At 39.3% G+C, this 27,762-nt stretch overlaps 2 protein-coding genes and 1 long non-coding RNA gene across 7 annotated transcripts in view; 2 read left to right on the plus strand and 1 right to left on the minus strand.

The window, feature by feature from the left end:
* The first annotated feature begins 592 nt into the window (after positions 1-592).
* FABP2 (fatty acid binding protein 2) lies at positions 593-4,786 on the plus strand. The gene is made up of 4 exons (XM_040582341.1): positions 593-1,903; positions 2,568-2,740; positions 3,325-3,432; positions 4,321-4,786. The coding sequence occupies exons 1-4, from the start codon at positions 1,837-1,839 to the stop codon at positions 4,369-4,371; spliced, it is 399 nt and encodes a 132-aa protein (XP_040438275.1). The 5' UTR covers positions 593-1,836; the 3' UTR covers positions 4,372-4,786.
* Positions 4,787-9,013: 4,227 nt separating this feature from the next.
* On the plus strand, positions 9,014-15,565 carry LOC121083667. 3 transcript variants are annotated; one of them, XR_005826443.1, is made up of 4 exons: positions 9,301-9,628; positions 10,007-10,738; positions 15,015-15,082; positions 15,466-15,565. It is a non-coding gene; the product is annotated as an uncharacterized LOC121083667 (long non-coding RNA). The 3 variants fall into 3 exon arrangements; XR_005826444.1 differs by lacking the exon at positions 15,015-15,082 and having other exon boundaries at positions 9,306-9,628; XR_005826442.1 differs by lacking the exons at positions 15,015-15,082; positions 15,466-15,565 and having other exon boundaries at positions 9,014-9,628; positions 10,007-10,331.
* USP53 (ubiquitin specific peptidase 53) overlaps positions 12,173-27,762 on the minus strand; it is a 40,446-nt gene continuing 24,856 nt past the window's right edge. For 2 of the 3 annotated variants that reach the window (XM_040584267.1, XM_040584261.1), the window contains exons 14-17: positions 26,149-26,190; positions 24,920-24,993; positions 16,823-16,922; positions 12,173-15,986 (exon numbers count right to left, since the gene is read on the minus strand). In XM_040584267.1, the coding sequence (XP_040440201.1) occupies positions 15,002-15,986; positions 16,823-16,922; positions 24,920-24,993; positions 26,149-26,190 (1,201 nt within the window). In that variant the 3' untranslated portion in view covers positions 12,173-15,001. The remainder of the gene's footprint in view (positions 15,987-16,822; positions 16,923-24,919; positions 24,994-26,148; positions 26,191-27,762) is intronic. The other variant, XM_040584272.1, reaches the window with a different exon arrangement.

Consider the following 27,762-nt stretch of genomic DNA (forward strand, 5'->3'; position numbering starts at 1 on the left):
AGCCTGAAGAGGATGTGTCCACAACCTCAACCCTCATCTCTTGCAGGTGATCCTGCCCACACAGAAAAGGGACCACATGGCTGTGGGCTCCTGCTCTCTCCCAGCTCCAGCCGCGCTGGCTCACCAGGTTAATGCTCCAGCACATCCAGCATGGCCCCATGGTAGGCGTACTGCAGCCTCACAGCAACCATTCATTTGGAAAACGAGATTCTTCATGTTCCCCCCTCCTCCCCATGCAATTTAGGCAAGACCCCCAGGTCTGCAACATCTGCTGGGTAAGAAAGAGGACATGGCTCACTTCAAGTGGAACGAATTATGAAACACTCATAAAAGGAGCTCTGTTGGCAGATCTGAGATAACCTCTGCAAATTACTGCTGGGACAGTCATCTTGAACTGAAATAGCTGTAGCTGGAACATGAGGTATTCACAGCTACAACAGACTGACTTGCACCAAATCCCATCTTTCAAAAGACCACAGGGTCTGGAAAAACAATTTTAACTCTAACGCATGGTCAGCTTCTAGCAGCCTGTTTTAACTGCAAATCCAGCACCTTTCCCTACATCACCTGCAACAACATGAACCTACAGACTAATTTTTTTTCTCCTTCTTTTCATCCAGTGAGATATACTTGTTGAGCTATTTTTCCTCTCTGGTCTGTCAGACAGATTACTATTGATTTCAAAATGAAGCCGCCCGGAGTGAAAAGCCACACTGTTCTGGTATCGGTAGCAAAGTTCTAAATTTACAGTCACACTTCAGTTAAACCTCTTCTTCCAGGCTGCAATCCATAGATGTACAAGATTATGAAAACATGAGACGCTGCTAAAATTTGCTAAGTAGAGAATAACCCATCACCTGTGCACTAAGCAAAATCCAAGTCGGCGTTCAGGATTTACATTTACATTTTGAACCAAACAGATAGCAGAGCTGGTACCATCCATGTGAACAGAATAATTATATCACCCTAAACTTGGTAAAGACAAAAGCTGGGTCAATAGTTTTGCTCAGGTTCAAGTAGCAGCAGTTAGAAGGGAACAGGAATAAGGGAAGAAGCAGCTAAGTCAGGGAAGACTCATGTCCTGTATTATCGTTGAACAGACAAAATCTGGGACCTCTGGAAATCAACCACATCAGGTAAACTTACTTAGCTGCACATCTTTTTCTGGTGTAGGAACGGATTAGGTGCACATCACAGTCACTGAATGTGTTGTAATGAAGAAAATTCATAGGAAATGCTCAGAATTTAAACTATAGAGTGAGCCCATGACTATCATCCCAATTTTCATAGCTCAGCACTAGACCAGAAGCAAGTGGACAGTTTTCTGAAACAATCTGCAGACATTCAGTAAATCCTCTACCCCATGCTTATGTTGAGCAGAACAGATCTCTACCAAATTATAACAAAGTAGATAATTGTGTTTGGTTTGTTGGGTAAATATATTTCCTCCATTTGCATCAAGACTCTCCTACAAGCATGAAGATACAACAGAGATGGAAAATGTCAAGTAACTTTCTTACTCTAATTACTGCTTTCACTAGATAGCTGATTTTGAGTACAACTCAAATACGCCAAATACAATGAATGGTTTAGCAATCCTTTATGAAGATGAGCAATAAAGATACTGTCAGGCAATAAGGGAGAGATTCAGCAAACCTTGTGGTCATGATTGGAAGTTTGATTGAACTAGAGTAAACTTCTCCTTGAAAAGATCAGTGCATCAGTTGAGCTTTAGTCAGCCACATCATCCTGTAAATTACTTTCAAGATAAGCCAGTACATAAATTCTCTTTGCAAAGATACCTTACTTCAGAACAGTCCTCCTACAGACAGAAACATGGCATTTAACGGTAGCTGGAAAATAGACAGGAATGAAAACTATGAAAAGTTCATGGAGGCGATGGGTAAGTCTTACTTTTCTAATGGCTTCTACAAGAATAATAATACCACAATGGCTGAATACAAACTTGAGCTGTCTGTGACCCACCTTCTGACTAGCCTCTCCTGCTGTTTGCTGCTCTGCCCTTGCACAGCGTACTGCATTTATTTTCAAAAGATTCCACAGAGGGGGGGAAAGATACTGGGAAATGTTCTGATTTTAATTAATTACGTTAATCTTAAACAACTTGAATAATTCCAGCAGATTTATTTCTGCAAAGGAAAGACTCTCTAAGTCTAAAGGCTCGGAAAATTTGAATGAGAAACTTTCAGCAGAATTCTGTAGCAGAAATATTATTCTGATAACATGAAACTAGTTTCAAAATAACACAGGGAGGAAATCATCATTCTTCAATTTTATAGAAACACATGATTCAAGCCATTTTAACATCCTGATACTTAAGTTTGTACAAACTGCACTATATACATATAGACATAACCATTCCAGTTGGACAGTGGTTTGTCTTATATCTTTACTGGTGAATATGGCCTCAACAAAAAGTGAAGAAGAATAAAAATTCAGGTAAGAATGCTGGAATAAGAACTCGGCCACATAAAAAGTCACTAAAAAGAGACATGTATGATGCTCTAGAGGTTTTTTTTCTGATTGATGTTAACTGATATTTCTAGGTGTTAACATGATGAAAAGAAAGTTAGGAGCCCATGATAATCTGAAGATCACTATTCAACAAGATGGAAACAAATTTTCTGTCAAAGAATCAAGCAACTTCCGTACCATAGTTATTGAATTCACTCTGGGAGTCAATTTTGACTACAGTCTGGCTGACGGGACTGAGCTCAATGTAAGAAACTTTCTATATAATTATATATTTATGATATGATAATAGCTTTGTGCAGTACAGTTTCAAGATGAATGCCTTATCTTCCTATTTTTTAATTTAAATTTTACTTCTAAAGTGCGACTGGTTCAGGAATGCTTGCAGCTTATATAAAAAACCACAAGGTAGTATTAACTGTTACTGGTTCAGTACTGTACCATGATACTCAAGGTTCCATAGAGTGCCCCAAAACCAGAGTATGCAGCCAAAATCCAGGTGATTGCAATTTTACTTCTTAGAATACTCAAGTACACCACTAGAATGCACATTGAGTATTTGTAAGAAATTACTTTTTCTCTGTTGATACAATTAATTGAAATAAAGTGTACTCAGCATAATTAAAAAAAAAAAATCCAGGTTGACTAGTATGCCATTAAAACCCCCAATGTTTTCATTAAAATTTCATTTTTACAACTTTCCATCAATGTCCAAAAAAGCATTATTACACTGTTTTAATCTCTTCTCACTTCTAAGCATTTCTGCAGTCTTTAAATCAATGCAGTGTCCTATCTATTGCAAAATATTTGGGATTTTTTTTTCCATTATAGGGTGCTTGGAACATGGAAGGAAATAAACTTGTAGGAAAATTTACTAGAAAAGACAATGGAAAAATACTCACAGCACACAGAGAAGTCGTAGGTGATGAACTTGTTCAGGTGAGTTAAGCAGTCACTTAGCTACTTTACAATATAATTAACTGAAAAATTTTTAACAGCTCTTCTGAAAGGAGGAAATATTTTCAAGCCAAATAACTTCATTTAGTTAAAATTCTCAAGTTGAGTAAGCTATCCAAATTTAAACCTTTATAATAAAACTCACAAACTGGTTTTATCTTTTTCTACCCATGTGAACAAATTCTTATCAATGCATTCTGAATACAAGCTGTACACAGTAGACGTAGACAGACACCGTTTAGGTATGTTCTGACTGAAGGCCCTTTTCCAAGCCTTACCAGTGGCTGATAAACAGCCTCTAAAAACAGAGATTGGGGTTTGGGCAGGGAGCAGCAACACAGAGGGGTAAGTCAGAGACACAAAGGAGATGTTTCACAGCTCTGCAGTAAAGCCAGAAACTGAACTGTAATGCTTGAAGATCCTCTTCGCTAGCAGGTCCCAAGCTTCTTAAAAGATTTTTTTAAAAAAAACAAAAACAAAAAACCAACCTTATGGACAGGTGTGAGATTTAAGATATCAAAAATGTACAGTCCAACTCTTCGGTGCTTCTTCACACTTCTAAGAACAGCAGTCATGCAGAGGACTCTTGCTAAGTAGTGTTATTGGGAATACAGTAGTTCAACACTTTGGGTTTTTTTCTGAGGCCCCCAAAAGCTGTCCCATGGTCGTTCAAATGTTTGCACAGAGAACTGGTGCCTAGGGACACCAGTCTGCTTTCCTTATGTTCCTTTCCAAGTGCTGACTTGGAAACGTGGCCCCACACACGCACCAGTCACAATGAGTTAGATCATTATTGACCATCTCTCAATAGCACCCGTGAAATGAAACTGTAATAGCAGCCACTGATTTTTCTTCTTGATTTCCTAACAGACCTACACATATGAAGGAGTTGAAGCCAAGAGAATCTTCAAAAGGGACTAAGCACTTCAGTCAGAACAGCACCAAAATCCAGTGGAAAAAAGAGTGGTTTTCTACATACGCTCTGCATTTGTTTTGTTTTTTTCTTTTTATCCACTCATGGCACTTCTTAAACTGCAATTTACTTAGCCCTGTTGAAAACACAGGCTGGTTCCTTATGTTTACTGTTTTGCCTTGAATAAACAAAATCCAAATACAATTTGATACAAATGCTAAAATGTTATTTGTACCAAGTCCTACCCAAGTGCCATACAGTAAAAGGCAGAAACTATTTTCTATAAGCAGAACTGAAATATTCTTTGCACTGCTTCTCAAATGGCAACTTCGTTTCCTTACCATAATATTTATATTGATGAACGGTTTCTCTGTTTCTCTGTATTGAATATTGTGTTTATTAAGGAGGCAAGACCTAAAAGAAACCTGGCAACACCCAAGTCTCTGAGACTAGTCTATGTAAATATAAATATGGAATAAATGCAAAATATGCTGTGATAATACAGCTCACTTGGATGACTTAAATGATATCACATTGATACCTTGCTCATATCAACAGGAACAATATAAAGCATGTACTGATGATATACAGATATTTCACATAAAGTAATTACATTGTCTTTGTTTCTGAAAGCATGATCATGCTTTGAAAGATGCAGATTTTGAGGTGTTCCAATTTATTAGGGGTTCAAATTATTCTGTGTCAGGAAAAGCATTAGCAGGCTCTGAGTGAGTTTCTTTCAGAACATGAAGGAAAACACTGAAGGCATCTTAAGAGGATAAAGAATGATTTCAGACTATGTTGACTTCAAATACTGGTGTTTCTGATGGGTGACAACATGCACCACCTTCTGCTCATGTTGTCCAGTCTGTAAGTGCTCTTTTCAACCCAGCCTCAACTCCCTTGAGTTACGCCATTTCCTAAGGGTTCCGGTAAAAGTGCCTCTCGAGGGTCAGCACTAGTTAAGATCTGCTGTGTCTCTCTAACTATGCCTGCCTCTTGGTGGTCACCCACTCCTGTCCCCATGTCTACGGGGCAGCCTGCTTCCCAGCCATGGACACTTTCTGACCCATCAGCAGAACAAACCTGGCTGCTGCCAGCACTCTTGTCCTTCAGCAAATACGCCCCAAGCTCTTTTTTTTTGGCTTCTGAGCTTTCTGTGCCCATGCTTTTGCTGCCGTAGTTAGAAAACGACTGATTCATGTAAACCTTTGCTAAAAGTTCATAATACCACGTGGGCCTGAGGACAGCCCGGAGGTTTCACACAAGATACAAGTGCAGCCATATCTGCAAAGTCTCATGCATTTCATCACACAATTCCCTGACGACGGTAAGCAGCTAGATAATCCCTTGCCATATGGCTGTACACATGCTGTTTGTTACAGGTCCAGTTTCAAATATCATTTCTGAAAGGGTACATTTACATTATTATTTTAACGGGTTTTAAAAATACCTTGCAAAATTAACTCCCCTGTGTTGGCTCTTCTTGACTGCCCTTTTGCTGGCCATAAACGAATAAAACATAAAACCATTTCCCCCCTTATTTTTATAACCGTCTCCCCTTTTAGCCTGTATTTTTGTGGTCTTCAGCATCTCGTAGCTCCCTCTACTGCCAAAACGCTCTCATGACGTAAAAAGAGTACCCAGGTTGGGAGTAGGAGGGATGACCCTTCTTTATGAATTTGCATTTCCTCTTCCAGATATTGATTGTATGCAACTTCCAGTGTAGATATTTTGTACATAGCCATCATTCAGTGGGTACATATATCGCTTATATATCTCAATGAAGAGAATACCATCTTAAACGGTCTTCCAGTTTTCAGAGAGATACAAAACTGAAAAGCGAAGGTATGAAAAACTTAAAACACCAAACAAAAACACCACCGTAAAATCTGGAAATACTATTACAAAATTCAGTCTATCTCTGCTATTCTGTTTAGACACTAAAGCCTTTAAAAGAGAGAGGGATAAAGAATAATGGCTTGCAGTAACTTATTTGACAGATTCTTTCAGTTAGGCTATAGGCACCGAAATAGCTGTGTAATCTGTATGACAGAAGCCCTAATCATTGAAGTGCTGTTACAGAGTTTGACCTTCATTATCAGCTTCATGTCATTATCACTTCTAAATTGCAATGAAGTATATTAACAATTACACGTCAAAGGTTTCAGGAAATTAAAGAATGCCATTTTATTTCTTTTAGAGACTTTACTGTCTGGAATGAAAGCTGTATTAAGTTTCTGGATATGTTCCCTCTTTCTTCCCAGAGTATGCTGACCCCTTCAGTCTTGCACTCTTCTGGTTCAGAAAGTCGAACTCTAGCCCACACCTGGTATCAGTGCACTTACCTCTGCCACATCCAGCTCAGTAACACCCTGATCAATGGCTATTTTGATGTAGGTTACCAGATTTCTTTGATTGATTGGCTATAATAAGCAGTAGGGTATTTTTTTTTTTTTTGTGAAGTATTTGAGAAATTATTTTAGTTCATTCTGGATGACAGACAAAATGAAAAGTAATCTGGTAATTATTCATTTTTTAAAAAAGAAGAAAAAGATAAAAGCGCAAAAGTATTGAACAACTCCAAATACTGCAGACAGATGTGGTCAGCAGCTGTGCTTAAAAAATAAGGAAAAATTTTTAAAGACTCAGTCTCCAATACCTAAGATCAAGTAAAGGGATGGAGGAGAGGGATACAGCTTCAGTAAACTAACAAATGAGATCATTATATTAGAATGTGAGTGGGAGAGCCTACTGAATTTGTCTGGAAGACTTTTGTTTCCTAGGCAGGAATTTCAGAATTAAATTACTTTGCAACCATATAGGAAATTGTTTGCTTTGGGGAATCCTACAATCCACAGCTCCTTTTGCTCAAATGAGGCAATACAGAGAGGTACGAGAGTTAAAGGGGAAGTATTGTCAATATTTTTCCCCAAAATCTCTACTGTACTTCACCTAACACACCTATGCTTAACTGAGACTTGCTATATAAAGATGAATTCAAGTTCATCCGTATTTCTTATGACAGAACTTGTTAAGGAGAATAGCTGCCTCCAAGTGCATGCTTATGAGAAGTGAAACTCTGATCAGATACACCTGCTCTGCATTCTGCAGCAAGGATTGCCTTTGGTCTTAAGTTGAAGCTAAAAAGGCTTAACAGAATCATAGAATCATTTAGGTTGGAAAAGACCTCTGAGATCATGAAGTCCAACTGCTAACACAGCATGGCTAAGCCCACCACTAAACCACATCCCTGAGCACTGCATCTACACGTTTTTTAAACATCTCCAGTGATGGCGATTCCACCACCTCCCTGGCCAGCCTGGTCCAAAGCTTCACTACCCTTTATGCGAAGAAATTTTTCCTAATATCCAATCTAAATCTCTTCTGGAGCAACTTGAGGCCATTCCCTCTTGTCCTGCTGCTTGTTATCTGAGAGAAGAGACCAACTCCCCCCTGCCTACAGCCTCCTTTCTGGTAGTTGTAGAGAACATTAAGGTCCCCAACGAGCCTTCTCCTTTTCTGCAGACTAAACACCCTCAGTTACCTCAGCTGCTCTGTAAGACATGTTCTCTAGACCCTTCACTAGCTCTGCTGCTCTTCTCTAGACACGCTCCAGCACCTCTATAGCCCTTTTGAAGTGAGGGGCCCAAAACTGAACATGGGAAACAAGGTGTGGCCTCAGCAGTGCCCAGTGCGGGTCACTGCCCTGGTCCCGCTGGCCACACTGTTGCTGACACAAGCCGGGATGCTGCTGGCCCTCCTGGCCACCTGGGCACGGTGCTGGCTCCTGCCCAGCCGGCTGCCCACCAGCACCCCCAGGCACTTCCCAGCCACTCTGCCCCAGCCTGGAGCGCTGCGTGGGGCCGGTGTGACCCCAGGGCAGGACCCAGCACTCGGCCTTGTGGAACCTCATACAAGTGGCCTGGGCCCATGAATCCAGCCTGCCCAGACCCCTCTGCAGAGCCTCCTGCCCTCCAGCAGATCAGCACTCCCACCCAACCTGGTGCCATCTGCAAACTTACTGAGGGAGCACTTGATCCCTTGTCCAGATCATCAATAAAGATATTAAGCAGGACCAGCCCCAGTGCTGAGCCCTGGGGAACACCACGTGTGCCTGGCCGCCAGCTGGATGTGGCTCCATCCACCACTGCTCTTCGGGCTCGGAGCTACCATGAGGAGGTTTTTGTTTAGTATATTCCTAGGTTTCTGGTCACTTTTCTAGCACAATAACAGCCGAGTGCCTGCAGCAGTGACTGAGCTGGCTGGGCTGAGGCCGCACATCCCGACTATGAGCATGGCGCCGGGCTGTGCAGCCTCGCCTCTCAGGCAGCTGTGTGTCCTGTGAAGAAAGCACATGATATACACTATCTACACTGACCTTTTCACGTTTATGTAGGGTGTACAAGCTCCAACTAATCTTCAAGGATAGGAGTGTGTCTTCAAACAATTTCAGTTTTCCTCAACTTCTTCACAACAGGATTTCCCAGTCTTTTAGCTTCTCCCAGGGCATCCATCATCTCCTCTCCGAGGAGTTAAAAGGGACAACCTGCGAATGTTTATCGCCACAAAAGCCCCAGCACAGCTGAGGAGAACAAGGGCGGCCGGTCTGCCAGGACTGCCCACCTGCCCCTCCCCACACCCCGCCTCAGGGGGCCGAGCGCCCCGAGGGCCGCCGGGGAGCAGCACCCTGTGCCGCCCCGCTCCGGCCGCCTCACAGTGCGCCCCCCGAGCGGCACGGCGCCCAGCGCCGGCGGGGGGGCACCAGCACCCTCCCTGTCCCGTGTCCCCTCAGCGGGGAGCGGGGGCGGCAGTCAGGCCTGGAGCACGCGGCCGAGCGCCAGCGCCGCCACCCGGGGGCGACGGAGGCCGCGGCAGCGCCCCCTAACGGCCGCCAACGGCCGGCGCGGCGGGGCGCGGCGTGAGGAGAGGAGGGCGGTGCCGGCCGCGCGCCGCAGGGCGTGGCCGCAGTACGTGCGCCGCGCTCTCATTGGCTCCCCAGGCGGAAGGGCCGGTGGTGTGTGCGCGCGGGCCGCCCCCGCCCCCACGGAGCCTGAGGAGATGGAGGCGGTGGCGCGGCGGCAGGGGGGCGAGGAGGACGGGGACGCCGCGGCGGGTGGTGGCAGCAGCAGCCGCCGCCGCCGCCGGAGCCGGGCGTTGTCGCTGTCGGGGCAGTCCTACTGGCTGGATTTGTGGCTCTTCGTCCTCTTCGACCTGGCGCTATTCGTCTTCATCTACTTGCTGCCCTGAGGGCGCCGGGCCCAGGTGAGGCGGTGGCGGGCCTGGGGGGGCGGTTCTCGGTCGGGCTGCCCCCACCCTCCGCCGGGCCGAGCGGGGGAGAAGGGACGGCGGGTGGCCCGGCGCGGCCCGGGGATGGGGGGAGCCGAGGCCCCGCTCTCGGTAGCCGGGCGGCTCCGGCTGTCTTTGCTTCAGCAGCCTGGCGTCCGGAGGCCTGGGAAGCACAGATGCCTCCGAAGAAATTCAAAACTAATTCCAAACAGCCAGCAGCTCGATTATTTAATTAACAAAAAAATATCGTTTCCTGAATCAGAAAGTATGTTTGATGCTTCTTTTGCGTTCGCTGCATCTTCTGCAGAGCTGTACGACACTGTAGAAGTAACCGGCCTCTTTCTGTTCTCCTAGAGCCACTACCTAATCACAGGATGCACCTTACGCAAGCAGGCGGTGGAAGAGGAGGACCATTTGTGCAGTATAAACAGCCGGGAACAAGACTCGACTTGCATCTGAATGCAAGAGGCACATATATACTTAGTATCATAATGTATCTGTAGCTGTATCACAAGTATTACTGTTCAGGTTTTTACCTGTACCCTGTTACTTTTTTCTGAGCTATGCCTTAAAGGTCACGTAAGACAACTTGACTGTGCTTTTGTAATTAGTGCCTAAAGGTTTGTTAAGCGGAAGTGAAGATATGTACTGTTTGTAATAAAAATAGACTGAAAGGACAGACTAGAGTGGCTGAGAATAAAAACCCAGCTATTGCATAGATGGAAGTTGCAAGTCAGATTTTCCCCTCAACAGATGATACACAGCTGGGAAAGCTGTAACTTTGTGTGTTAATCACAAGGGTTTGATACTGTTCGGTTTTCTATTACACCTTTCTCTACACCATAGCCTGTGTGAGATCCTATCTTCAGCAGTTACTGTGCTTTCTAAAACATGCCAGCATTTATACAGAGCAACAGTGTTCATACTGTCCTCACTTACTGATTTAGATAGAACAGGTTCTGCTTTCCTCACTATAAGCACTGTAGGAGTGAGCTTACAAGCGCAGCCTTCTTTAGCTGGTGGGTTACAGGTGATGTACCCTTTTTTCTGTGCACCTGCCACAGATGACCAAGCAGACAGTAACAGGTAAGTAATAGGTTTCAACTTTCACATGCTGTATCAAAATTGTCTCCCTCTACGGCAGGGGTCCTCAAACTTTTTAAACGGGGCGCATTAAGTGGCAGGCCGTCATCTGCGGCTGCTTGATTCCCCCCAGCCCCTGGCAGGGTGGAGGTGGGGAGGGTTTCTGTAAATACCAGGGGCTGGATTGAGGACCCTGGGGGGCCATATCTGGCCTGCGGGCTGTAGTTTGAAGACCTCTGCTCTAGGGAGACTTTCAGAACAGTGTTAAATCAAGGAGTCTCTGCATTCTCGGGAGGGAGAAAAGGAAGTTAAGTACATGGAACAGCTGACTGGGCTTTAGGGAAGACAGTCTTCCAACTATGGATGACGGGGGTTCCATTTTCTTATTTTTCCCTTGTGCATAGTAGTTTCTAATTCTGAGAAGTACAATTCATGGTTGTTGGGGTGTTTTTTTTCAGGAATAAATAAAATAACTAGATTTCAGAGAATTTGAAGTGTAGAGTGTTTCAGTATCTTCTAACACTTTAAAGGGAAACAGGCTACACTCAAGTTAAATAACATTTGGGATGCTAAAGTCAGCACATGTGCGTGCTTTCTATTTTTCTTTAATTGTTGGAGACAATTCTGCCATTCACAGGGGCTTGCTTTATGAGTCAGATCTGCACTTTAAGAACAGATGCCTGTACTTGCTGGCATTTATGATCTTGGCTGTGAAATAAGCGGTTTCAGAGTTCTTGACTCGTGGTACAGAAGAGCACTGAACTGTGATTGCAGTCTTACAAATAGAAAAGGTTTTTCAGTTCTTCAAATGAAGCTACTAAAAGACAAGTTTACTACTTCCCCCCGACCCCATGTTTTCACCAGGGAAATCTCAAGGGAACAGTCTACTAGGGAAGCACTGTAATATGTTCCATTTCTCCTTTGGCAAGGAAAACAGGTGAGAAGCCTTACTAGCCTTCAGAAAGTGAAAAAGGTTCAAGTACTCTTCTAGTGTTTAGTTTTCTCCTGTAGTCAGATCTGATGCATAAGGTTGTGCTTGAAAATACTTAAAGCTAACAAATGCACAGGCTTGTGATGCATTGTACTCAAGCTGTTTCATGCATGTGAATCCATACATCAAGGCAAATTTCACTTAACCGTAATAACAGCAAAGGTAGCAAGGTAGAAGGCTTGTGTAACTAATCAATCAGTTATCACAGCTGCAGGATTATGGTATTAAGATTGCTTCATGCATTTTATAGGTATTTAGAAACCTAGATTTAATAGATAAACATACTTCAGAAGATGAATTTCACTGTTCAAAAAAGGTAACCCAAACCACATCTCTGCAAAACTTTCAACCAGTAGTAGCACTATTATATGTCACTTTTCAGAACTACATTTTTAAAGGCACTTTTTTTTTTTTTAGGAAAATGTAGAGTACAAAAAGACGACAAAGATATTTTAATTTTTTATCTGATAGTTTGAACAAGCAGAACTTTGCAAGAAAATAATTCTAAAGACTTAAAAATATATTAATTACAAGACTTGTTAATGTCTTCACTGTTACAAAAATGGTCTAGGCTCTTATACAAATCTATAGCCAGAAAGGGACATTTATAAAAATATAAATAGGCACCCTAGGTAAGTTAAAACAAGTTATCACATATTAGCAAATATTATGTACGTACATACATGGAGTACAGAGTCAAATATAAAAACAAAGGTGCCTCAATTAGCTGTCTATTTACTATAATTAAATACCCAGTAAACATGGGTCACATAGAAAGTTGTCTGGTAAGATTGTTTCAAGCAAAGCAAGGAGACTGAAGTACATCTAAATTACCACAGCTACTTTAAAAATAAGTTTACCAGTTGTGCTTACTGGAAGCCATATTCATTGGTATCAGTAATAGGCATTCATATTGCTTGTTGTACAGAAGTACGAACATTGCTATACATGTTTAAAAATAAGTGTTCTAACATCATTCACAGTTGTTGCTGTGCTATTCATACATAAAAATACTGTCATTTTAAATACAAGATTTTTTCAAAAAATTTTACAAATTATACATTATTTACAAATTCCAATAATCTTTGTTTTTACACAAGTATTAGAAGACAGTTTTCCTTAACTGGCTATGTATATAATGTAGCATTGCTAGATGAAAAGTTTTAATTTACAGGTTCTGAAACCTCTCTCAAAAATATTAGTTGGGAATCTTCCAAGTTCTTACATTCTCAAGATTCTTCTGTATTCAACTGATTTTCTTACAAAAGGATAATTTTTTTTAAGGTTGCTGTTTACCAGCAGCCATACCTAAACACAAATAATTATTTGCACTACAAATTCTTGATGTAATCTTTTCTTTTGCCCCAAGTGCTACAAGTTTTGATCAAGAACGTAGAAATAAGATTAATCTGAGATACCTGGTTTGTTGCATATATCATGTTCCAGTTCTACTGTAAGTTACATGTAATTTTAAAAACACAACCCCCCCAACCTTGACACAGAATAACCAAAACTACTGTTTAAATGTATACCTTGGATAATTGTGCTAAACAATTGCCAACATTTGGTTGAAGCACTAAAATACATACGGTTTATCAACATAAAAAAGCCTTTCTGACTAACAGTGCAAGTATAAGCAAGAGTGTCTGATGCATATTTAACTGTCTTGCATTATTTTCATAATTAAAAGGCATTAATGTTTAGACGTATATCAGCAGCACCCTAAGTTAACACTCTTAATATGGATAACAGTAAAATTTAGCCTTTTTGGATTGTGTCATGCTTTGCTGACATTAGATCCAAATTATACGTCGTTCAGTGTTATGGTAAGACTGAAATAGAACTCTCAGCCCCTGCCTCTGACACTGCAAATCACAGTGAGTTGTTTCAAATGCTCGGGGCTGCTGTTGAGAGTGAAATCCTGTCCACCCTTCTTTCCTCCCCAGCCGTCCTCACTGGGCCATGTGCTGGGCCTCAGCACTTACTAAACACACCAGTGCACAGAACTAATTCACCAAATAAAAGCCACATAAATCCTCCTCTTTGTTACTGAAATAAATCAGGTTAACGAAAGACACATAGATGCCAGAGCTGCCAAAACTGCAGGGCTGAGTGCCAGAGCAGAGAGAGGAACCTCTTCTCTTCGAGCCCTTTCAGCCACCAACAGCCTGAACAGCTGCAGGTTCAGTCAGCCCGATTTGCTCAGAGACAGAACATATCCATGTGTAGGACTGCTCTGAACAGAAAAAAAGGTCAGTAAAATCAAATGACTGATCCCCATTAAAGATTCCTCAAAATGTCAAACTGAAAAAATAGGAAATTCAATAAATAGCAGCATTGACTTTGCATGCAATTGTAGAATAAATCAGAACTGAACATAAGTAGTAAATATATCTAAAAAAACCTCATAAAATTAATCTTTTGTAGTTCCATGATAACTATTTCAAAATTAGCATCCTATTCAGCTGTATCTGTAGCTTATGGGGTTAAGGTTAATAAGTTAAAGTATATAGCTTATAGGGTGAACAAATCTGATAAATGCATTTAAAAATGTACACTAACAGCAGGTATATTAATAGGACAGTCTCTTACTGCAGTTTACTTGAACTCCCTTTGAAAAACTTACTTAACACTTGCAAACCAGAACAGTTTTTAAAGAATTATTATTATTATTATTAAGGCTTTTCAAATAAAAAGTTAGAAATTCTCTGGGTAAACTTGTATTAAAGACACTTTAAGGTTTGTGAAAGCACAGACTCAGAGAAGTCAGCTGAAAAAATCCACGTCACCTCCTGCTTCCTATCAGGACAAATACTGCTCTATTATAGCTACATTTACTGCATTCTGTATGGTAGTATGTTTATTTCTGTTGTTAGTCTAAATATGTTGTGACCACATTCTGAAGGAATGCTTTTTAAACTGCAGCTAAGTAAATCTTACAAAATTAGTAACATCTGGCTGATCCCACTGCTGTAAGATGCGTACACCCAAAGGGACCATTTTTAATACAAACTGTAGAAGACAAGCTGAGTAACAGAGGTAAGCATTAAGGCAACTAGAATAACAAATCGAAGAACCAGAAGTTTAGCACCTCTTCTCCTCTTCTCACCTCTATTTGCATATTCATTTAAACAGTTGTAACTCCGAAGCAAAGTATAGTCGACTGGGTACCTAGTTGTACCCATCTCACACACAGAGATTCAAGGTTTGTGCCCACTTGCAGACTACACAAAATACAAAAGTCAGATCCAGATTTATTTTTTTTTAACACGAATCTATCTACTGCAGTGTATGCCTTCTGCGTTTGCCTTGTACCTTTGCTCGGATGTGGGACGCCTGGGCTCAAGAGTAGCATGGTACGTAGCACTCAGTTCTGCTCCAGCTGGTGGAGGATGCTTTTCTTTGTGAAAGCTTCCGCTATCTGTAAAATACAGCTTGGGTCTCTGATGATATTTCATCCTGTATGTGTCAGTCATACAACTATCTACCGAAAAGTAAGTCGTTAGGGATACGCTATCATTGCCGTCCACATAGCTAGCACTTGGTCCCGTATGACGAGATCCTTTCTTTAAAAAGTTTTCGGACACAGTCCAAAAGTCATTAACTGGTAAGCGGGGTGGAGAATCCGGTTTATGAACAAACAGTTCATTCCCTGGAAATGGTTCTTTAAGCCTTTGTTCGTTTATAAATGCGCTTGCTTCTGCTGTGGATTTTAAAGGTGTACCCGTTTGCCTTAAAGGATTATTTTGCAACACTTCCGTCGATTTTACGTCAGCTGCCGAGCTATTTTCTGATCCTGGCGAAGTATTCAGAGCATATTTCTTCGGCGGTAAAGGGGGAGGAAGATTCTGGTACACTGCTTCAGGCACCCAAAGAGCATCTGCCCTTCGGAGCGAGTGCCCGGCATGCTCACCGGCAGGGGGAAGCACCATGGGCCTTTCTGACAGATTTTGTGGCACACAAGGTGACAACCCCACCTTGGGACCAAACGTTTTTGTGTGATGAGACTGCAGTTGGGAAGAGGAGTGAAAGTCATTGTTTATCAGCTTCCTTCCACAGACATTTTCCGTATAGGGATGGGATACACCATCAGCACAATATACCGGCACATTCACCTTCTCAAATTTGTCTGGATTAAGCCACTCTGAAGCATTCTGTTCATTTGCCTTGCTCCTAGGTTCTGACTTGACAATGTCTTTAAGAACTGGCTGTAGAGCTGATGATGGGAATAGTTTCCTATTGGTCTCAGATATTTCAGCTCTAAAAAAATACAAAACCATACAGGATGTCAGTATCGATAAAAACATAAGAAAAAGCTCAAACAACCCAAGATTTTTAATTTTTTTTTCCCCAAGAGACAGCCTTGGTAACAGTGCTTAAATATTCAAACTGACTGAACAACTAGGATCTGCTTAACATACAGCCATTTGATTAAAAGTATTAAAATCTTTAAAATAAAAGTATTAAATCACTCCAAGGTTTCTTTCAATTAAAATGTGAAGTGTCCCCCCAAAATTCTGCAAGAGATTATCTGTAAGGTAAGACAAATTCCTTCAACATTCAGGACTATGTCAAACATGACGTCTGCTCTCTTCCAAGCACACCTGTGGCTCAGTCTGATACATCCACTTTTCAAATACTAGATTTTATTTTAGGGTGCTAAATTTGTAGTTAGGTTCTTAATTTTAAGGGAGGTACTGAGCACTCACAGTTCAAACTAGAAACAACAGGTGTATGGCAGCAGCTTCTAAACAGAAGTTAGGTTTTCTCCCATCGGCCAAGCTTAAAACTTTATAGGGTTACTGTGCTAAATACAAATATTTTAATCACTGCCTGTTGCAGTATATAAATTCAAAACAGAAAAATATTAAAACCCTGGTAAGATGGTTTAAAACTATGTAAGCTACTTTGTTCCGCTGATAGCATCAAAATCAGAGAGCATTTCGCCCTATCAATTATGTAAAATACAAAAGGCACTGTCTGCCAAGAATATTCAGTACCTTAACTTCTGCATGCTTAATATTGATTACTATCATATAATGGCATTCAGTATTTCTTAAACTGTTACATAGTAAATTAATGCCAGTATTAGTTACCTCTTTACTGAAGGACTGGGCACCTGCAAATGTAATTCCGCTGGGAAATTAAGATGAGGTCTGTAGTTAACTTCTGAACTGAGCTGGTCCCTCCTCAAGTCTGGGGGGAGAAAAGAATTTTTGTCAAAATAAGCAAAAATACAGTCCAACTCTTCCTTTGTAATTCCTCATAGGTTACAAAAACAAATAAAACACCACAACAGGACAATTAATGTCAAATCTTGAAAGGAATTGGTCAAAATGACTACTTTGAAGACAACCTGTAACAGCTCAGATCTTACATTCATGCAAAATAATCTGGAGGAAATACTCTTTTTTTTTTTTAATATTATCAGAAAATAGGTAATTACCACAATTTTTAAATCCTGTAGACATACTTCCAAGATCATTTTAACCTTTCATCTAATTAAAAACACATTTTCAAGAGCAGCTTTCTATAAAAGAAAAACATCCAAAGTAATTTAAATTACCAAATAAAAACTATGATTTCTGTAAATGTCACATAATGTAGTAAGTAAATGGAATGAATACTGTAGGGATTCATGGGTGTTTTCGTTTTTTATTGTTATTGTTTGTGGATTTGGTTTGTTTTTTAAAGAAACACATTATGCATTCTTTCAAACAGATTTAAAAACTTACAGCAAACCGTACAGTTCAGAGATGCTGAGCAGACAGAGAGCACTCTGTCACGTGCCTTAAAAAACACAAGGGTGCCTGGGCCAGCACTATTACAAACCACACTCTAGAAGCTCCTTTTATTCACAAGCAAAGAATAATTCTCTAAAAATACAGAATTTCTGAACAATGCAGCTCCTAGTTAACAGTAAATAAAGGAGGCATTGAAGCATCCATGCCGACACCAACTAGAATAAAACACTCTCTTGGCAAGTGACAAGCAATGGTCTATTTGTTTGGAGAGAGATATTAGATTAATGCAATGATTGGCCCATTATCATCACTCACCTGGCTCTGAAGCCACCCAAAGTCTTAATGTGTGTATGTATAGACTACGTTTGTATACCTACTATGCCTACTTCAGAAAAAAAAAAACAGGAATTAAATTAAAAAAAGGCAACATGTATTGCCTGATTTCTAGGAGATTCATCTCATGTTCAGTAGACAGTACTAACTTAAGAGAATTCCCCAATGAGATAACATTGGCTGTTCCATACTCCCATCAACAAAAGCTACAAAAATCTTGTATCTATTCTTAACTTATGTAATCTTACCAAGATAAAATAGGTTTTTATTAACTTGTTGTTTCCCCAAGTTTAAATAAAATCTTGGAACTTCTGACTCCTGAACATACAAAAGACCCTACAAGAGAAAAGAACTAAACTAAAAACATTGGTTGAAACTTGTTTTGAGGGTCAATATCTGCCTTACCTTTAATTGATGAAGACTAAAGACTGTGACAAAGAACACAGGTTGTAGAGGCTAAAATGGCATATAGGACAAGAGAAAAAAGCCCTCATATAGCCTTCTTCTAATCCTCCACAGGAAAAAAGAAAAAAAAATAAAAAGAGCTTGCTATTCCAGCAGGATAAACAATACCACAACCTTAGAAAGAATACTTACAGGAAAACAATGTTACTGAATGAGCCCATGTAACACTGGCAAGGGACAAGTAATTAACATGACAGCACAAAATCACTCCAGTGGGTGATGGCATCAGAGCTAACTAACACTGAGGTAATTTTTCAAGCAGAAAACATTTCATTCTGCTACAGATTTTAATGAAGTGTAAATCGCTTTACTGGGGGGGGGGGGGGGGGGGGGGGGGAAACCCCACGGGCTCTGACACATTATTTCCTGTGAATATTTCCAATTCAGTATTTAAATCTCAGTCCCAACGTCAGGACACAGTGCTAGGAATGAATTAGTGAAATAATAAAAAAAATCACAAATTAATCATCCCTACAACTGCTCTTAAATTCCCCAAACCAGCTGATGTAAAGATTACAAATTTTAATACTTTTTTTCTCTACTCTAGGCCAAACTCCTAAGGAATTTAGCACATTCAGCCCTTCTGAGAGGCATCACCACCGACCGGTCAGGAGGCGGCAGCAAAGGTTAATAAGCCGCTTCCCTGCTGTGACCAGGGCACACATTCAGCCAAAGCTGCTCAGCAATACCAGGTGATTTGTGCCTTCAGAATTCCAGCTAACTTAAAAATAGATGTGTTATTTTTTCTTCTGCTGACAGGCTATCCATGCATGGTTAAAACCAGACGCAGACTTGATGGGGAATTTTGGCTCTACGTTCTTTGCAAACCTAAATATGGGACACAGAAGCACTGTGCTCAGCTGGAGACTGACATCCTTATCAATGGGTCATAAGAAGCTTACCAATAAATGTAGTGTAATGGTTTCTGACGTACAAACCAGTCTCCTTTTAAGATGTATGAACATCTATTTTCACATCTGAATAGTCAATCTAGATTTTTAAAAGATTAACAGCCATTCTACAGCTGACAAGTTCTCCAATACCTCCTCCATTTATACATACAGAACATATGCAAAAATCTGCAAAGCCCAGTCTCGGGATGGGGGGAACAAACCAACTGACAGAAAACCAAACCCACATTAAATCTAATTTCCTTCTAAGGTGTTTTACCTGCATGTTTCCTGTAGTTTTGACTACCTGATTATTTTAAAATACTTTTTTTCCAAAGGTGCCAATAAAAAACCAAGGTGTTTTATAACATCTACTGGGGCAAATTCCTCTCTCTGAACCCAGATGTTTTCCTGTATTCAGTTGAAACTACAGAAACCTTTGGAAATATGAAACAACAACATAACCGCAGTCAAGAAGGTAAACACGTTATAATTTGTCCAAAATAGAATATTATTTTAGAAAAGCAGTGACCATCTTCAGAAAAGAAATATCCTTATAGTCAAGAAACAGTCTTTTTGGAGAAACACTCAGTTGCAAAAAATTTCTTATATATTCATTAGTCAGGTTTTTTTCCATGGCTCTAAACATCTGGAAAAAATGAAAATAAAGTTCCACTGTTTGTTTTTTTTTTTTTTGGGGGGGGTGGGGAGGACGTGTATACTTGCATGTGTGTGAGAGCTGAAATACGCTCTGAAGTGAAGCAACAGCCAACAGAAAACACCAATTATTACCCTCCCTTCATTCTGACGTGGCCGCCTCGAGAAGTTTCAGGTCTTTGTTTTAAAATCCAATCCTAAACCTTTTCACCATCTATTTTAAATTGCAAACTTCTTGCATTAATAAAGTGAATTAAATGTGAGACTGCTTTACATTTCAGTCTTCATGGGATTCTTGACTACATTTGGAAATCTTGGAAGTTTAGGAGTTGGTTCAGAGTTGGTTGTTTTGTTTTTTTAACCAAAATCTTTAATCTATCATTTAAAGACACTCCAGAAAGCATTTATTTGTTTCTGTTTTTATGTTAGGTAAATTAAGTAGCTGCAACTTTGCTTTACTACTCAGCTCTTCAAACGCAAGTCTCACACACTGACTGCACCATAAGGGTAATAACTGGATTTTCTTAAGTATAGTTGCATATTTTAAATTCTTACTATAAATGTATGGTTTTCCTAAGATTATGAGTTTTCCAGAATTAAGGTTTGTTTGTGGGGTTTTATGAAGGGACAAACAAACAATGACAATCTGGACTCTTTACACACTCAGCAGAGTTTCAGATTTATTCTAGATTTCAGTTGTTGTCTCATGTTATTGAGCTGAATAACTGTTAATGGGAAAACCTCTGGATTTGTAGTATTATGAACACTGCTTTGCATTTATTTTCAAAAGGAAGCAATTATTAATTGAAGTATTGATTCCAAGTACATCCTTTTTTTTTTTAGATCCCTGAATGGGCAGCTTTTAATATTGCATCTTAAATAGGAGGCCATCAAGTACTCTGCCAATTTTAATCACAATGTATATTCTACTAACAAGTTAGTTCAAGAATGAGCTGCTCTGAGCTTGGGAGGGGAGGAACCTAGAAAACAGGGCTTCTAGGATTTAAATCTTCCCCGCCATACACCACACACCCACACCTCCTTAACCCTCCCTAACAGTAATGCCTTTCATTGAAATTTTCAGGAGTGGTAATTTCATGAAGACATCTATGCATTAGAAAATAGGGTGGGTTGTCATGAAAGCCACTAAAACCCCTCTATGACTGAAAATTATTATCAGCAGCTAGCACACAGAATGCTTTAAAAATCCTTTTAAAAAAAAAAAAATCTATGGTCCTTCCCAACTTCCAAGAATTAGTCGGAAGAATGTGAGGTTGGAAATCTTGCCCTCACCCTGTTCATGTCAAACATTCTTTTATAAACAAAAAAAAAATTAGACTCCACAGTTCAGCAAGTTCAAACTTAATAAACACTAACTCATTAATATAAAACAGAGATACTATATCTGCTTACTTAATATCTACATTTTCGTGCCAAAATTTGATCACACAAATGAGGCATTGGCCTTGTGGGACACTTGCTTCAGCATTACAGTTATCTATTGCTTACTACCAGTGAAAGAAGCAGCTATTTGATCTCCATAACCACTGTGTGATCCAATGTTACTATCTTTATAATGCTCTAACAATAAGTTTATTTTTGTAAGTCAGGGACAGAATTCCTTAACTGCTGAACAGTAGCCTTATTCAGCTCCAGTTAAAAATGAGGAACTGGTAAAGCAGAGTTATACAAATGATGGGCATAATTAGAAGTCCAACATTATTTCCATAAGAAGTTTTCCACACAAAAAAACCCAACCAGACGTATTTTTTCAAGTCTCCATGTGACGCTAACAAAGATTTCTTATATTCCATTCCTCTCTCAGAAAGGACTGGGCATTTCTTTCTTAAAGTACTATTTTCTAGGGGCCTGTTTAGTGTTTACTTACCAATTCATGTCTTGTTCATAATATTCAGAGATACAATGTAAGGCAGCACAACTTGATACCCATGAACTGCTATTGTCCTTGCTAAAGGTGTCGTGACACACTTTTTAGATAACCAAAAAGCTGTGTCTAAATAAATCTTTACCCCCACAAACATGTGAAATAAACAAATTCATCAGATCTTTTCAGCCCATTGATCACTTCCACTAAAATATTATTTTCCAAACCATGCACACACATGACAACTTCACATTTGATTTAAATGCACATTATTATTATGAAACTATTCAAAAGTTAGTTACTGAATTAGAATAACTGAATAGATGGAATTTTGTCAAAGTTTTATGATAAGTCTAAGGATCACCTGGAATCACTATGCTTTTTTTTAAAGAAAATGTAAAACACATGTTAAAAGTTTTAAGTATATTTAAGTACAGTACATAGATCTCTCCAGAGAATACTCACTACACTAAGCTCAAACATGGTTTGAATCCACCTATTTTTCTTTCTGACAGAGTCCTTCATGTATTTTTCACTGGTGGTGGTTTGTTGGGTTTTTTTCTTTTTGCTATCCAAGTGTGGGTTTTTTCCCCACTGGTATGATTACTATAGTACAGAACTAAAGCAGAATACATGTCATGCAAAAACAGATCTTTGCATTCCATGCAACATCAATTTTGTTTTGTTTTGGGTTTTTTTTGTCAAAATAAACAAACATCAAATTAGTTCTCTTTATACAACCAATAAAAAAAATTGGAATAATGACAGAAAAGATGAAAGTGGCATGAAAAATCCCCCCCCCCCAATTTAAGTCTTGAAAGAAACTATACATTATTTGAACAGTAGGATATCTATAAAAATCAAACATTTCCTGGGGAAGTAGCCTAATACTTACTGCACCTCTTTGTACAAGCACCATTGCATTGTTCCAGCAACAGCAGATAGTGATTTTTGGCTGGCCTCTTGCTGATCTCTAATACTTACATGCCAAGGCATTTATCAACTTTATAAAAACGCAACAGACATATTAGTATGCAAAAGGAAGTAGATTTCCTTACTACAAGTGTATCTTCCTGATATTGCTTCATATCTTGAAGGAAAACAAGTGGAACCACAGTCTACCCAGATATTTTTTTAGTAAAAAAAAATAGCTTCCTTAGTATCCACCGAGAAAGCTCATGGAAAAGCTTTTGGGGAAAATAGAGTGAACCAAAATTACCGTGTTTTTCTCCACTCCCCTCCCCCTTTTTTTTTCTGGTGGGTGGGGGGCACAGCCGCAGGGGGGTGGGCACAGAAGGAACATACATACTTGCTAAAAAGAAAAGAGGAAACCCATACAACCAAAAACATTAAACTGCGAAATGTATTCTCAAAGCTGAATATAAGCAACAGAAACAGGGATTTACATTTAATAATTTCCATTGGATTAAAAAGAAAGCACTGATTAAGGCCAGTGAAAATGAATCACACTGGATATTTTATGCCAGATTTGAGCATCCAGAAATCACAGAATCAATGAATGGTAGAATGGTTTGCATTGGAAGGGATCTTTGAAGATCATCAAAGTTTAACTCCCCTGCCATGGGCAGGGACAACTGCTAGACCAGGTTGCTCAGAGCCCCGTCCAACCTACCTTGACACTTCCAGTGATGGGGCATCCACAGCTGCTCTGGGCAAACTGCTCCAGTGCCTCACCACCCTTAATGTAAAAAAATGTCTTCCTTATGTCCAATTTAAATCTACCCTCCTTCAGTTTAAAACTGTTGCCCTTTGTCATGTCACTTGGTAAAATCACTAATCCTGGTGAACAATTGTGGTTTGTGTTCTTTTATGGGGAGCCTACACCAGCCAGAAGCAGTTACGTGCTGGCCACTTCCTCAGGAGGCAATGGTATATGATATGCACAAGGAAGGACAAACTGATCAGCCCATAAAGAAAATGCTTTGTAACAAAATACACCAGGAGATGACGACTGCAGCAAGAATCATTGTATCCTGACTATCTAACAATTTACAAAGAAGCTGTGGCCTCTCAAAACAATACTTACATTTTCCAGACCAAAATACTGTATTTAAAATAGATCCAAGTACTAAAAAATAAAATAAAAAAAAATCCCCTAGCCTATTACTTTGGTGCTTTTGGAGACATGTCATACTTTTACATGACTCAAACAGAATCGCAGAACTGTCAGGGCTGGAAGAGACTTCTGGAGATGATCTAGTCCAACCCCTGCTAAAGCGCTGCCGCTGCTGTCTGAAAGGAGATGCTAAGAACAAGTAAACTCCCACCATGCATATTCATGACCTAGCACAGAAGCAGGGAACTACTACTGCTGCTACCATCATAACACAATTTTGTTTACATGATGGTGGAGCACTGAAATAAACCCAGCCCTCTATTTGGGAACTCTTATATTATGGCAGATAGTTAGGAATCCTTTTACAATGTACATTTGCTCCACAAGAAAGCCAAGAAACTGAACAAATGAAGGTGCTTAGAGGAACAGAATACTTTAAATGCCCCTGAAAACACTGATACTGCTACTGAAGTGCTGCTCCATCACATTTCCATCCCAATGTACCAAGAAGGGATATGAACATTTTTCATCTTTATCCATCAGTCTATCTCACTGAAAAGGTTAAAAATATGAACAAGAACAAAATGTGGAATTCACTGTGGATGACAAAACCCCACAATATAGATTTCTTTTGCCATTTTAAAAAGACAGCATATACAGGCTATGATGAATCAGCAAGAAAACTCTACTGAAAAAACTATATAAAAATATCATTTTTATGTATCATGCCCAAATTTTATATAAAATATATATTCTGTATTATAGATATAAATATATAAATTATATATCATGCCTAATATCATGCCCAAAATAGCCATAAATTCCACGCCAACTTTCTTCTAATCCACCTAAATATAGCCAACCTGTTACACAAATTGTCTACCTTTGAAACATTTCATTGTAGTTTTTTAAAAAAGAAAAATCAATGATAAATTGTATATACATTTTTTCAATTTTATAAAATATCATGACATGAACTTATGCAGCAAAATTATTAAATAAAAAAGGCTAATCAGAAAGCTGTCCATGTCTTATATGATATTAGTTAGTATTTAATGATATGATATTAGTTAGTAAAATTTTGGTACATCTAAATTATTTTTAGAAAGCTTCTTATTCTTTATACAAGTTTAAGTTCTTACCATAAAAGTTTCTGTTCTGCTGGGATACTGGATGTAACACATTGTCAGCTTTTTTGGTTGACAGGTTCTGTTCACTGTAAAAGAAGCATGTGTGTACTTTGAAGGCTTAAACTATTGATGTATGATCACAAACTTTATTGCCTTAACTGCATACAAGCATAAAAACTTTTCCTACGTGAAACTGACTCTTGTTACCATCACTGCCACTTTTTTTACTAACAGACACACTTTACAGAAGAATGTAACATAGTTGGGGTGGCCCTTCAATACTTTTAATACCACTCCCACTCGTGACAGGCTGTGCTGATGCAGAAAAATTTAGGATGACCTGAGTCCTTTAATATGAACAGACAAAAAATATAGTTTGTGAGGCTGGTATTCCCAGTTTGTTCTGGAGACTGGATGCCCACTCATCCCAGCGTTATTCGAGAGTATAACAGCAGGATGTCTAATATGCAGCACATAGAAAGCGTATCTTCTTGATCTTAATATTACATCAGCCTGCTTAATAAAGACAGTTGGTTCCCAAAGTTATTAGCAACAGGAAAATGATGTGCCATCTTTGCAGCTGGTAGCTATTTCTCACTTTTTCCTCGTAAACTAAAGAATTTCTTAATCATCTCAAAAAATGCTTATTAACAGAGATCCTCAAGAAAGCATGACAGTTTTTAATACCTGTTTTCTGTAGTGATTTTCAAATAGAACAGAAACCACTGGTCACCTAATTAAATTTATTTGTAGGTTTTACTTAAAGGTGCCACTTCAATGCAGCAAAATAATACTTCCTATGTGGTATTATATGGCTTCCAACTTATATCATGAGTATCATCCATGTCTGAAACACAGATTTTTCAGTGGTAAGTTTACACTCTGAATATGTCAAACATATAGCAGCATCTGACTATGGCAAACCTAATTTTTCTAAAAATGCAAAAAATCTCATCAATATCAATATTGATTACATGTAAGCTGTTAACTTACATTCTACCTTGCTCATTTTCCTAGTTTGACATTTTGCTATTCATTAACACTTTGTTGTGACAACAAATGCCATTCTTCTATGTTGTGACTGCCACTTGGTCTTTCATTCATAGGGAATTTTAATTTAAAAACTTTTTCCTCAAACTGGAAGATTACAGCAGCAAACATAAGAGCAGAACAAAAAGTAATTAAAAAACCCCAGCAGATTTAAAACTTGCTGCTTTACTTAAGCAAAAAGCATGCCTTACCCATCCAGATAGGGAGCTGACAAACACCCTGCCAGTTCCTTCCTTCTCCAAGAGTAAGGCAGGGAAGAAGATACACAGTGGCAGTTTTTCAATTAAAGAAAAAAGAAAACAAACTCTTGTTATTGAAAGGACAGGAAAACAAGAAAAATACTCAAAGAAAGTGGAAGGATGGAGAAAGAACTTAACAGAAAACAAAACACTAAGTCTTTTTTCCACCTTCTAAAAGAACATTCAATTAAGCTGATTTTTTTTTTGTTTTATTAGACAATGTCTGAACAGTTAGAAGGGAACTAGGGGGTATTGCTAGTCAGTTCTAATTACCAGTCATAAAATCTTTCTGAAAGTCCCAACAAATCAATTGTATTTTGATAGAGTAGGTTTTTTTCCTTTGACAAATATTTAACCAACAATGTAAGCAGATTCTTAATTAACTGATTTATCATATGTTCTCTCAAAAAAAAAAGACACCTGCAGCATTCAGGCATCCCATTACCTCTTGGGCACGTTTAAAAATGAGGCATGGTTTTAAGTGTAGAAATCAGTGTTCGAGGCCACTGTAAACACTGAAAAATATAATCATGGCTTGAAGTAGCTTTACAAATATTTCTATCATTAACCAGTAAAAAGCCCATAAGGTTTTTTGTACAGCAGGGTTTGGTACAGTTTGTTGGGAGGGGAAAGGTGGGAAGGGGGGAAGAAAAGAGGGGAACAGATAAATGCATGGGATAAAGCATTTTTAATGGGAAGTGGACACCACAGTCACAATCTCCAGATCACAAGGTCCAAAAAGCACCCAAAGACAACAGAGGCCACTTACAAAATACTGCTCTGTCTGCTGTCATCTTTCATAAGCATCTGCTACCAGCTACTGGTATAGAACTGCATTTTAGATGAACCTTTGGCCCTACCCTGGCACGGTCATTTTTATGTCCTTATTTATGCTTATTATGTGAAATAAAATAACCCCCTAGGAAACTAAGAACTAAGCAAATGACTGATTGTACTTTCTTGCAGCACCAAAATAATCAAAGGCTTTTCAATTTATACAGAAGCTGTATTTTATATGTTTTAAATAAAAAAATTGTTTGGATAAATTGCTACAATACTTCCTGAAATAAGTTTTAAAGTTTTTCATCTCTGCTTAGAGTAATCAGAGACTTAATTTCCTGGTATTTGCTATTCTCTTCCCCCCTAAAATAATTTTTCATGAAAATACACATCCAAAAATTTTCTCAAATCTAGCAATCATTTGTGACTAGGCTTGGTCTCATAGCTGAGCAATTCCATTTTATGGTTATAAACAAGATTTAGAAGAAAAATAGATGGCTTCTCGTAGAAACTATGGTCCATGTGCAGTTTAAGACACACAAAGAAAATCACACGTGGAAGGTTGATAACTTTATATTTCATAGCACCACATAATGGTTTCAGTTGGAAGAGATCTCATCACCTAGTCCAACACCCCCTTACTCAAGCAGGGTCAACTACAGCAGGCTGGCCAGGACCATGTCCAGTTTTGTTATGAGTATCTCCACAGACTGAGACTCCACAATATCTCTGGGCAACATACTTGTTACTAGCGTACATCAATTCTGAGGAAGTTTAATAAAATTT

This window comes from Falco naumanni, chromosome 1 (assembly GCF_017639655.2).
Source record: "Falco naumanni isolate bFalNau1 chromosome 1, bFalNau1.pat, whole genome shotgun sequence".
Classification (NCBI taxonomy): Eukaryota; Metazoa; Chordata; class Aves; order Falconiformes; family Falconidae; genus Falco; species Falco naumanni.

Coding starts and splice junctions, on each gene's coding strand:
- FABP2 (XM_040582341.1), top strand. CDS start 1,837: ATGGCATTTAACGGTAGCTGGAAAATAGACAGGAATGAAAACTATGAA. Junction 1,904..2,567: donor AAAGTTCATGGAGGCGATGG/GTAAGTCTTACT, acceptor TGATATTTCTAG/GTGTTAACATGATGAAAAGA. Junction 2,741..3,324: donor CTGACGGGACTGAGCTCAAT/GTAAGAAACTTT, acceptor TTTCCATTATAG/GGTGCTTGGAACATGGAAGG.